The sequence below is a fragment of the Saccopteryx leptura genome, chromosome 3, assembly GCF_036850995.1.
Source record: "Saccopteryx leptura isolate mSacLep1 chromosome 3, mSacLep1_pri_phased_curated, whole genome shotgun sequence".
Lineage (NCBI taxonomy): Eukaryota > Metazoa > Chordata > Mammalia > Chiroptera > Emballonuridae > Saccopteryx > Saccopteryx leptura.
This window is the reverse complement of record NC_089505.1, coordinates 339,614,281-339,626,046: the sequence shown is the minus strand read 5'-3', so window position 1 is coordinate 339,626,046 and position 11,766 is coordinate 339,614,281. Positions and strand designations below refer to the sequence as shown.

The 11,766-nt window shown below is 47.0% G+C and overlaps 1 protein-coding gene across 1 annotated transcript; it reads right to left on the bottom strand.

The window, feature by feature from the left end:
* Nucleotides 1-6,654: 6,654 nt before the first annotated feature.
* Nucleotides 6,655-11,099, bottom strand: LOC136398570 (mucin-2-like; the record flags this gene model as incomplete). The annotated part of the gene is given in 5 exon segments (XM_066372749.1): nucleotides 6,655-6,844; nucleotides 6,974-7,150; nucleotides 7,152-7,750; nucleotides 8,037-8,667; nucleotides 11,026-11,099. Coding segments are annotated over 5 exon segments (1,671 nt in total), but the record flags the coding sequence as incomplete, so codon positions are not given.
* Between the last annotated feature and the right edge of the window lie 667 nt (nucleotides 11,100-11,766).

The window sequence follows — 11,766 nt, the reverse complement described above, 5'->3', positions numbered from 1 at the left end:
CTTCTGGCAGAGGCTGGCAACCCTTGGCCCGCAGACACATCACTAATCTCTGCCTCTGTCTTCTCATCCCTTCTCTGTGCTTCTCTTGCTTTCTCTTCTCCAATAAGGACACTTGCCATTGGATTTTTGGGCCCATCCTAATTCAGGATGATCTCATCTAGAGGTCCTTAATTATATCTACAAAAGCTTTTTGTGCAAATAAGGTCACATTTACAGGTTCTGCGTGGACATACCTTTTGGGAGGCCAGCATTTCACCCACTACAATGAAGCAACAGGTCTATAATGGAAAGTGAACATGTGAGAATGCCAGAGAAGAAAGTTAGAAAGATCCAGAGTTCTTAGTGACATCATCCAATGGTTGTTGAGCCATTCATAAAGTCTAGCATCGCTCACTTCTAAGGCTATGTCAGTTAATCAAGAAATTTTGGATGAGAGCTAGCAATTTTTTCTTAGAACCGCCTACATCAGCCAGGCCTCTGACATGAAGTTAGTTCATATGCTGCTTTCACCTAACAATTCAGTGGAACCTGGCACATTCAGCAATAAGACAGGAAAATTCAATTTCATTTAAATTACCACTTTTGGTGGATTGGGAAGAATGTAACAAACAGGAAAAATAAGGGCACTGTATCACTCAGTGTTGATTTATTTTGACTGGAAATGCTTAATTTTACTTCCTCATAGTTGAATTTTGTAAGAAAGCAGCTAATATGCTCTAGGAAGCTGCTTGAAGGGAACACACGAAGTTAGACTTCAGTTTGTGAGCTCACAGTCCTTGTCTTCCACACCGGACCCTTCCCCGAGGTAGGCTGTAGAAGAGGGGAGGGCAGAATCAAGTCCTTCCTGTAGTCAGGCACTTGGCATTTTTGTCTCATTTCTTTTAAAATTATCCAAGTAGCACATATAGTCTGTCTTTTTAATTTTTAAATTTAATTTTTTCATATGTACCTTAAAATATGTAAATTTTCCTCTAGATGCATAAATGTAATTGTATGTGGCTCTTTTTTGTTTTTGTTTTCCTTTTATTATTGGCTCTCCCTTCCCTCTTTGATGTTCCTTTCACCACGTGGTCTCTACCACCTACCAACTCACCCCTGTAGCCTATGGTTGCAGCCAAGTGTGTGTCTGCCCCTTTCTTTCTTCATTTCCATGAGCTGTGTTAAGCCATAGCCAAGCCTGCCTGAGGACAGCCCCTAAGTGGGTATGAATGGCGAATTCTGAAACCTGCAAATACAGGCACACAACCTGAGACTCGGGCATTAAGAAGGGGAGCTCACTCATTGGGGAACCAAGTTTCAGCTCTCAGGCCCTGGCTGGTGGGCTTGGTGGACAGGGTGTGCAGAGATGCAGAACAGCTGACTGAGGGCCATAACCACATGCTGGCAGCTGGGTCGAAGGTAAAAAGCCCAGGAGGTCTGTGTTCAGGGCCTCCTCACCTGGCTGGAGCGCTCTGCAGGAGCAGCAGAAGGTGACTCAAGGGAACCACCCTGTCCCAGATGGACCTTCTGTGCTGATCTCATGCACTTTTTCGGCTCAAGGGAGCTGGTGAGTAGATCTGAGCAGGATTTGCAGGTTTCATCTTTGAACCCCATTCAGATCCTCTCAGATTCATGCATGAGGCCTAAATATAGAGGAATATTTTAAAAATTACTTTCCATTATTTTTTTATTTAGAAATTAAATTCAATTGTATGACATTGATCAATAAGAGTACCTAAGTTTCAGGTAAACATCTCGATAGCATTTAAACTGTTGATTGTGTTATGTGCCCATCGCTCCAAGTCAAATCATTTCCCATCACTGTACGTTTTTCCCTGTTTATATCAAAGTTAGACTAGAAGACTATCTGCATCCTTTTGTATCTTTCTTTTTTGCTTCAAGAATTCCATCTGATTCTGACATAGTGCAAATGCATTCCTCCGTAGTTGTTGTATCAAATTCCATGGTATGCATACTCTAGTTCTGTTACTGAGCATCCACAAAACATCTAGTTTGTTTGTTTTTTTCTCTTCTCTCTCTCCCTCTCTCTCTTATTTCTTACTTATGAAAATTTCTGCAGTTAACATTCTTGTACACATGTCTTGAGACATGGGCACTTTTATCACCATGGAATGAATCCTCAAGAATGAGATTACTGCAACATGGATGAAACATTATATTAAAAGCAAGAAGCCAGTCACAAAGGACCACATGTTGTATGATTCTGTTTACAGGAAGTGTCCAGAATATGCAAATTCTGAGAGATAGAACATGGATTGTTGGTGGCTGCCCAGGGCTGGCTGGGGGTGGGGGTGGCTGTAGAGAATTGGGAGTGGCTGCTAATGCACAGGGGGGTGGAAGGTGTCTTTTTGGAGTGCTGAAAAGGTTCTAAAATTGATTGCGATGATGGTTGCACAACTCTGAATATACTAAAAACCATTAGATTGTACACCTTAAATGGGTGAATTGTATGGTATATGAATTATATCTCAATAGAGTTATTATTTTTTAAAATGAGATCACTGGGTCAAAAATATACATATTTTGGCCCTGGCCGGTTGGCTCGGTGGTGGAGCATCGGCCTGGCGTGCAGAAGTCCCGGGTTTGATTCCCGGCCAGGGCACACAGGAGAGGCGCCCATCTGCTTCTCCACCCCTCCCCCTCTCCTTCCTCTCTGTCTCTCTCTTCCCCTCCCTCAGCTGAGGCTCCATTGGAGCAAAAGATGGCCCGGGCGCTGGGGATGGCTCCTTGGCCTCTGCCCCAGGCGCTAGAGTGGCTCTGGTCGCGATGGAGTGATGCCCCGGATGGGCGGAGCGTCGCCCCCTGGTGCGCATGTGGGGGTCTGTCTGACTGTCTCCCCGTTTCCAGCTTCAGAAAAATACAAATATATATATATATTTATAATATAAATATAAATATAAATATAATATATATATATTAAATTTAATAGATGCCACTAGACTACTTTCTAAAGAGACTATAACTCGTCCCACTTTCATCAGCACTGACTGGGAATACACTTTGGCCACATCTTCACCAGCAATAGATCTTACACTTTTTTCCAATTTTGCTAATCTGGTGCATACCAAATGATATCTCATTTTTGCTTTAAGTTGTATTTCCAAGGTAGATTCTCATTATAAAAGTTTCAATAATAGTTCAATGTACAAAGTAATAAGCATAAGGCCTCTTTCACCTCTCATGTCTCCCCTAAAGTAACCCCTTTTAACAGTTACTTGGGTTAATAGGCACCTTTTAATGCATTTATAAACCAATTCATATACACATATTTCATAGTTGATAAATAGAATCACACTATATTTTTGTACGTGCCCTGACTAGGAATTGATCTGCTTGTGCATAACACTCCAACCAAGCAAGCTATCCAGCAGGGCTTAGTTTTTTTTTCTTTTTTTCCTGAGGTTGGAAACAGGGAGGCAGTCAGACAGACTCCTGCATGCACCAGACCGGGATCCACCAGAACGCCTACCAGGGGCGATGCTCTGCCCATCTGGGGCGTTGCTCTGTTGCAACCAGAGCCATTCTAGTGCCTGAGGCAGAGGCCACAGAGCCATCCTCAGCGCCGGGGCCAACTTTGCTCCAATGGAGCCTTGGCTGCGGGAGGGGAAGAGAGAGACAAAGAGGAAGGAGAGGGGGAGAGGTGGAGAAGCAGATGGGCACCTCTCCTGTGTGCCCTGGCCGGGAATTGAACCCGGGACTCCTGCACGCCAGACCGATGCTCTACCACTGAGCCAACTGGCCAGGGCCCAGCCAGGGCTTAATATTTTTTAATTGATTTATTTTTAAAGAGACAGAGAGAGGAAGAGAGAGAGAAGAAGGGGGAAAAGAAAGCATTCATTTGTTGTTCATTTAGTTGTGCATTTATTGGTTGCTTCCCATATGTGTCCTGACCAGGGATCAAACCTGCAACCTTGTTGTTTCAGGACGACACTCCAACCAACTGAACTAATTGGCCAATGCTATTGCAAATCATGTCTCAATGAATAAACTTGTAGATACACGTTCTTTATTGAGGTGAGATTTACATAACATAAAATTAACCATTTAAAATCAATAAAACAATGAAACTCACTTAATAAATAGAACTCATTTAATCCTACAGAGGTTCTAGAAGATTGGTCCCTTATTCTACCTTGTATGTCCAGATGCCAACATCACTGAACCACTGAATTCACCAACTCTCAATTCTGCCTACCTCACAATTTCTTATATACTGCAATATAGCACTTATTGCTTAAACCACTTTGAGTGAATTATTCTGTTACTTGAGCCAAAAACACCCTGCCTAATATATTTATACTCCTTACCTGCCTCCCACCTAGACTCTAAATTTGATAAAAGCAAAAACTGTGTTGAGTTCATCAGCTCTTGGCACAGTGCACAAAGCAGTTGCTCAGCAAATATTTGTTGAACGGTGAATGAATAAAATGCTTTGAAATTAAAACCCAGGAAACAACTGATTTTGGTTTGAGTAATGGGATATCATTGTCATCGTCAGATATGGAACCTGAAGGACAGGTGAAATTCCGTTCAGTGGGAAATGACATTTCGGGCAGCAGAAGGAGTCTGAGCAAGCCCTAGAGCTGTGAACATGGCTGCAGGGTTTTGGTGCAGGGAGTGGGCTTCGGCAAACAGAAGAAATAAAAAGGCAAGAGATGAGATTGAAAATGTTGGTTCAGATACAAGAGCCTACAGGAATGCTATGCTTAAGAATTTGGACTTTTTCTTTAATGGTTGAGAGTCATTGAAGAGTTCTGGTCAGGAAAACGGTGTGCCTGGATCAGCAATTTAGAAAGATCCATCTGGAAGCCACTTGGAGGATGAATTGGAGGTTAGCAAGCTTGGAGGCAGGCAGACCTATTAGGAGATATATTTATCAAGTTCTTTCTTGTTGCCAACTAATAAAAATTCAATTTAACGGCTCCACTGGCCACAGGAAGGGGAGATGCATTGCTAGGTTTCAAGAACAACTAGAATCTAAGTCTAGGTCACGGCCAGGTCTCCCCAGCTCCACCATCACCTCAAATCTTCTCTGTGTTGGCTTCAGTCTCTCAAGCTCACTTATTCTATGTGACACACACCTGCTCTCAGGTCTCCAAGGCCTCAGGTCTCGCACTATCACTAGTATAAGGGAATGACACTCACTGCTTCTATTTCAAGAACAAATATTTCAGGGAAGGGCTCTCATTGGCCAAGCTTGGGTCAAGAGTCCTTGGTTGGTTCAATCAACAGTGGCCAAGATGACAAAATCTCAAGTCAATGATAGTTTCTCTGTTCTGGGATCAGAGAAATAGTTGTTTATTACACAACCTGTTGTTATAGTGCAAGAAAGACACGAGGAGCCCCCGAACCAGGGAACTCTGTGAGGGAGAAGAAAAAGTGAATTCAGGAGACTTTCGGCATACAGTTGGTCCTGGAATGATGTGGGGTTGAGATACTGACCGCCATAGCCGTCGAATATCCATGTATAACTTGAGTAGGCCCTCCACATACATGTGTTTCCAACTGTGGATCAAAAATCCAGTTGACCCTTGAACAAAATGAACTTGAACTGTGCAGGTCTGCTTAAACACGGCGTTGTTCAAAGGCCCACTGTGCTCTGTTTCTGACCTGTACTTTCCTACAGTGGGATCCAACTGTCTCATCAGTAGCTGAGAGCCTGAGTCTCATATAGGCCTGCATCTCTGGTGAATTTGTGGATCTTAAGAGCCTGGAAACGTGAAGACTAAAGTTCTATTTGTCAGCTTTACAATCACCTTTCCTTCCAGAGAAAAGGCACAAAGTCTGAGATGTTAAAAAATGACCTTCTTGCCTGACCAGGCGGTAACACAGTGGATAGAGCATCGGACTGGGTTGCAGAGGACCCAGGTTCGAGACCCCGAGGTTGCCAGTTTGAGCACGGACTCATCTGGTTTGAGCAAAGCTCAACAGCTTGGACCCAAGGTCGCTGGCTAGAACAAGAGGTTACTCTGTCTGCTGTAGCCCGACGGTCAAGGCACACATGAGAAAGCAATCAATGAACAACTGAGGTGTCGTAACAAAAAACTAATGATTGATGCTTCTCATCTCTCTCCATTCCTGTCTGTCTGACCCTATCTATCCCTCTCTCTGATTCTCTCTCTCTGTCTCTGTAAAAAAAAAAAAAAGAACTTCTTTTCTATGAATCACTACAAACCTGCCTAGCTAAATGGGACTCAGAATAGAATTTAAGTTCATTTAATAGTTTTACATTTTTGAAAAATAAAGTTACAGCTCTTGTTTCTGTAGAATTTAAAGACTAAGATTTGTTTCCATGATTTTTGTGACACCAGTACCTGGCACCTATTCAATGCTGATCAATATTTTGTTAAATGATTAAGGGAAGAGCAAACCTAGATGGGACCCAAGGGTCAAGGAAAACCTATAAGAACTGAGCAAGGAAGAGCCCCAAATACAAGCTACCCTTGTCTTAGGTTTTTCTCTTGAATACATTCTGACTCAACCTTCATTCAAATGTCTTACTTTTTGGCTGTAGTGGTGGTGAAGTTGTGATGGTGTTGGTGTTGGTCATGTGGTGGTGGTGGTGGTATTGGTGGTGTTGGTGCTGGTGGTGGTGATGGTGGTGGTGGTGGTGATGGTGGTGGTGGTGCTGGTGGTGCTAGTCGTGGTGATGGTGGTGATGGTGGTGGTGATGGTGGTGGTGGTGGTTGTGGTGGTGGTGTTGGTGGTGATTGTGGTGGTGGTGATGGTGATTGTGGTGCTAGTGGTAGTAGTGGTGGTGATGGTGGTTGTGGTGTTGGTGGTGTTGGTGGTGGTGATGGTGGTGTTGGTGGTGTTGGTGATGGTGGTGGTGATGGTGGTAGTTGTGTTGGTGTTGGTGTTGGTGGTGATGGTGGTGGTGGTGGGGTGGCAGTGGTGGTGATGGTGGTGATGGTGGTGGTGGTGGGGTGGTGGTGCTGGTGGTGGTGCTGGTGATGGTGGTTGTGGTGGTGATGGTGATAGTGAGGGTGGTAGTTGTGGTGTTGTTGTTGTTGTTGGTGGTGGTGATGGTGGTAGTGGTGTTGGTGGTGAGGGTGGCAGTGGTGGTGATGGTGGTAGTGGTGTTGGTGGTGGTGATGGTGTTAGTTGTGGTGTTGTTGTTGGTGGTGGTAGTGGTGGTGATGGTGGTGATGGTGGTGGTGGTGATCGTGATAGTGAGGGTGGTAGTTGTGTTGGTGTTGTTGCTGGTGGTGATGGTGGTAGTGGTGGTGGGGGTGGGAGTGTCAGTTGTGGTGATGATGGTGACGGTGGTAGTGGTGGTGATGGTGGTGGTGGTGATGGTGATGATGGTGGTGATGGTGGTGATGGTGGAGGAGGTGATGATGGTGATGGTGATTGTGTTGCTGTTGGTAGTAGTGCTGGTGATGGTGGTTGTGGTAGTGGTGTTGGTGTTGGTGGTAGTGATGGTGGTATTGTTGGTGATGGTGGTTGTGGTGGTGTTGGTGGTGGTGATGGTGGTGGTGGTGGTGGTGATAGTGATTGTGGTGCTAGTGGTGGTGATGGTGATGGTGGTTGTGGTGGTGTTGGTGGTGTTGGTGTTGGTGGTGGTGATAGCAGTAGTGATGGTGGTGGTGATGGTGGTGGTGATACTGGCAGTTCTGGTGTTGTTGGTGGTGATGTGGTAGTGGTGGTGGCAGTGGTGGTGGTAGTGGTGGTGTTGGTGGTGTTGGTGTTGGTGGTGGTGATAGCAGTAGTGATGGTGGTGGTGATGGTGGTGGTGATACTGGCAGTTCTGGTGTTGTTGGTGGTGATGTGGTAGTGGTGGTGGCAGTGGTGGTGGTAGTGGTGGTGGTGGTGGTGATGGTGGTGGTGGTGATGGTGATTGTGATGCTAATGGTGGTGATGGTGGTTGTGGTGGTGGTGGTGTTCTGATGGTGGTGATGGTGGTCGTGGTGGTGATGGTGGTGGTGATGGTGATAGTAAGGGTGGTAGTTGTGTTGGTGTTGTTAGTGGTGGGGATGGTGGTAGTGAAGGTGGGGTGAGGTGTCAGTGTTGGTGATAGTGGTGATGGTGGTAGCGGTGGTGGTGGTGATGGTGGTGGTAATGCTGGTGGTGGTGATGCTGATGGTGGTGGTAGTGGTGGTGATGGTGGTGGTGTTGGTGGAGTTTGTGATGGTGGTGGTGGTGATATTGATAGTGGTAGTTGTGGTATTGGTGGTGGTGATGGTGGTGGTGTTGGAGTTTGTGATGGTGGTGATGGTGGTGGTGGTGGTGATGGTGATGGTGGTTGTGGTGATGTTGGTGTTGGTGATAGTGGGAGTGGTGGTGGTAGTGATGGTGGTGGTGGTGGTTGTGGTGGTGGTGGTTGTGGTGGTGGTGATGGTGGCAGTTCTGGTGTTGTTGGTGGTGATGGTGGTAGTGGTGGTGGCAGTGGTGGTGATGGTGGTGATAGTGATTGTGGTGCTAGTGGTGGTAATGGTGATGGTGATTGTGGTTGTGGTGGTGTTGGTGTTGGTGTTGGTGATAGTGGTAGAGGTGGTGGTGGTGATGTTGGAGGTGGCAGTGGTAGTGATGGTGGTGGTGGTGATGATGGTAGTGGTGGTGGTAGTCATGTTGGTGTTGGTGATGATGGTGATGGTGGTGGTGATGGTGGTGGTGGTGGAGGTGGGAATGATGGTGATGGTGATTGTGGTGCTGATGGTAGTAGTGCTGGTGATGGTGGTGATAGTGGTGGTGTTTGTGGTGTTGGTGGTGGTGGTGATGATGGTGGTGGTGGTGATGGTGACTGTGGTGGTGATGGTGATGGTGATAGTGGTTGTGGTGGTGATGGTGGTAGTGATGGTGATGGTGATAGTGAGGGTGGTAGTTTTATTGGTGTTGTTGTTGGTGGTGATGGTAGTAGTGGTGGTGGCGGTGGGTGATGCTGCTGATGGTGGTGATGGTGGTGGTGATGGTGTTGGTGGTGTGGTGGTGGTGGTGGTGGTGATGGTGATTATGGTGCTGATGGTGGTGGTGGTTGTGGTTGTGGTAGTGTTGATGGTATTGGTGGTGGTGATGGTGGTAGTGGTGGTGGTGGTGATGGTGGTGGTGATGTGGTGGTGGTGATGGTGTTGATGGTGTGGTGGTGGTGATGATGGTGGTAGTGGTGTTGGTGGTGATGATGGTGGTGGTGGTAATGGTGATGGTGGTAGTGGTGATATTTGGTGGTAGTGGTATGTGGTAGGGTTGGGTGAGACTATGCTAAAGAAAACATAGATTTCTTTAGAAGTCCACTAGAGAATCAATTCTGAAATTAAGGAGTTTGGGGCTTTAGTGACCAACATTTTTTTTTTAATAAATTTTTATTAATGTTAATGGGATGACATTAATAAATCAGGGTACATATATTCAAAGAAAACATGTCCAGGTTATCTTGTTATTAAATTATGTTGCATACCCCTCGCCCAGAGACAGATTGTCCTCCGTCACCCTCTATCTAGTTTTCTCTGTGCCCCTCCCCCTCCCCCTAACTCTCTCCCTCCCTCCCTCCTGCGTCCTCCCTCCCCCCACCCCTGGTAACCACCACACTCTTGTCTATGTCTCTTAGTCTCGTTTTTATGTTCCACCAATGTATGGAATCATGTAGTTCTTGTTTTTTTCTGATTTACTTATTTCACTCCGTATAATGTTATCAAGATCCCACCATTTTGCTGTAAATGATCTGATGTGACCAACATTTTTGTACAGATTTCTCCCTTTTTCTCCTTCATTCTTTTTTTTTTTTTTTTTTTTTTTCAGAGGCAGAGATAGACAGGGACAGACAGACAGGAGCGGAGAGAGATGAGAAGCATCAATCATCAGTTTCTCGTTGCGTGTTGCGACTTCTTAGTTGTTCATTGATTGCTTTCTCACATGTGCCTTGACTGCGGGCCTTCAGCAGACCGAGTAACCCCCTGCTGGAGCCAGCGACCTTGGGTCTAAGCTGGTGAGCTCTTTGCTCAAGCCAGATGAGCCCGCGCTCAAGCTGGCGACCTCGGGGTCTCGAACCTGGGTCCTTCCTCATCCCAGTCCGACGCTCTATCCACTGCACCACCACCTGGTCAGGATCCTTCATTCTTCTACCTCTTACATCCCTCAGGAGTCTCATAGCCTGGACACTTGGCTGCTGTCATTTAATCGGCACTGCGGGTTTCATCTCCTGTGAGTACGCAGGTTCCCCATGGTGGAGGCTGAGGCTTCCCTTTAGCTGGAGAGGAGGCTCTTGCCCTCAGCAGGAAGAGCTCAGTCTCCACACTGCTATTCTTCCCAAGGGCCTCTTCCCAAAGATAAACTTTAGCTGGAACTTTACACCTGGCCTTGCCTTTGGGTGAAAAGAAGGTTGGGGTAACAGAGACGATAGTGTCCCTCCTGGTTTACAGGAGGTGAAGTGGTTGTCCTCAGCTCACCCCATGTGGCTGCTGGCTGAGGGCCTCTGGCAGGCCGGCCTGCTCGAGGTGAGGGAGGTGCTCACCAAACAAGCTCTTGGGGAATGCTGTCTGTTAGCAGAAATACAACTGGCTGTGACCTCCGCAGTTCCACCCATGGCCTGGAAAACCTAGCAGCCAGAGAGAAAGCCAGAGGCCTTCTCCAAACCTGAGCCAAAAGAAGTTCTCTGAGAGAGGACAGGCCCAGGCAGCGGAGGTGGAGGTGGGTGGAAGGGGGTACTTTCTAAAGCATGCATGTGTGCCACAAGGAAAAGCTTACCCCACCTGGGAGTTCCCTGGGGGCTCCTAGTGGGTCAGACATTCGGGTTATTTTTAAACAGGAATCGGGTTACAGACAGCATTTACCTGACAGACTGACCGCCCTGGAAGGCAGCCCACTGCGCTGCCAAGAGCTGGGTGAGAGGGCACAGCAGCTGATCCTCCGGTCACACTGACACAGGGACAGCCACCAGTGTGGGCTGGCTAACAAGCAGACACTACCAAGCCTTGACCTGCACCCAGCCCCCGCCGCAAGAGGCCCCTGTCTCCTCAGAAAGCTTCTCACTTTAACAAGGTAGGCATCATAGAGTTAGAATCACTGCAACACAGGGAACAGATGCCAGACCTTGCAGTGTAGAGCAGGGAGTGCACGTAGGGACAGATCTCACATCCGTCCGCCAGCCCCCGGGGAGGGGACATCTGGGCACATCAAAGCAGAGTAGGTCAAGGACCAAAAAGAAGTTTAGAGGTGAAGTGCTACAAAAGCAGATAAGTATGGGTCACCAAGTGGGGGTAGGACATGGTGGGGCTGGGACTTGTGGCTGGGACACGGGAGGAGGTGGCAGGACAGCTAGGCCTTGAAGGATGGATAGGGTTTCCCAGGCAGGTGGTGAGTGAGCAGGAAGAACCTCAGACAAAATACCATAGCCAGAATTAGGAGGGGTCAGGGCACACTGGGCAGGCGGAGATGGCTCCACGCCCTGAGAGTAAGACTCTGGAGAGTCCTGGAAAAAAATGCTGGACGAGTAAATCGTAGCTGCCTGTCAAGGAGTTTCAGCTTTCGGCCATAGGCAGCCAGGGTCACAGAAAGGTTTTGGACAGGGAGTCATGTGATCTGAGTTACATTTTTAAAAATGTTTCTAGGTTGCCTGACCTGTGGTAGCGCAGTGGATAAAGCGTCGACCTGGAAATGCTGAGGTCGCCGGTTCGAAACCCTGGGCTTGCCTGGTCAAGGCACATATGGGAGTTAATGCTTCCTGCTCTTCCCCCCTTCTATCTCTCTGTCTCTCCTCTCTGTCTCTCCCTCTCCTCTCTAAAATGAATAAATAAAAAATTAAAATAAAATAAAATGTTTCTAGGTTGGCTG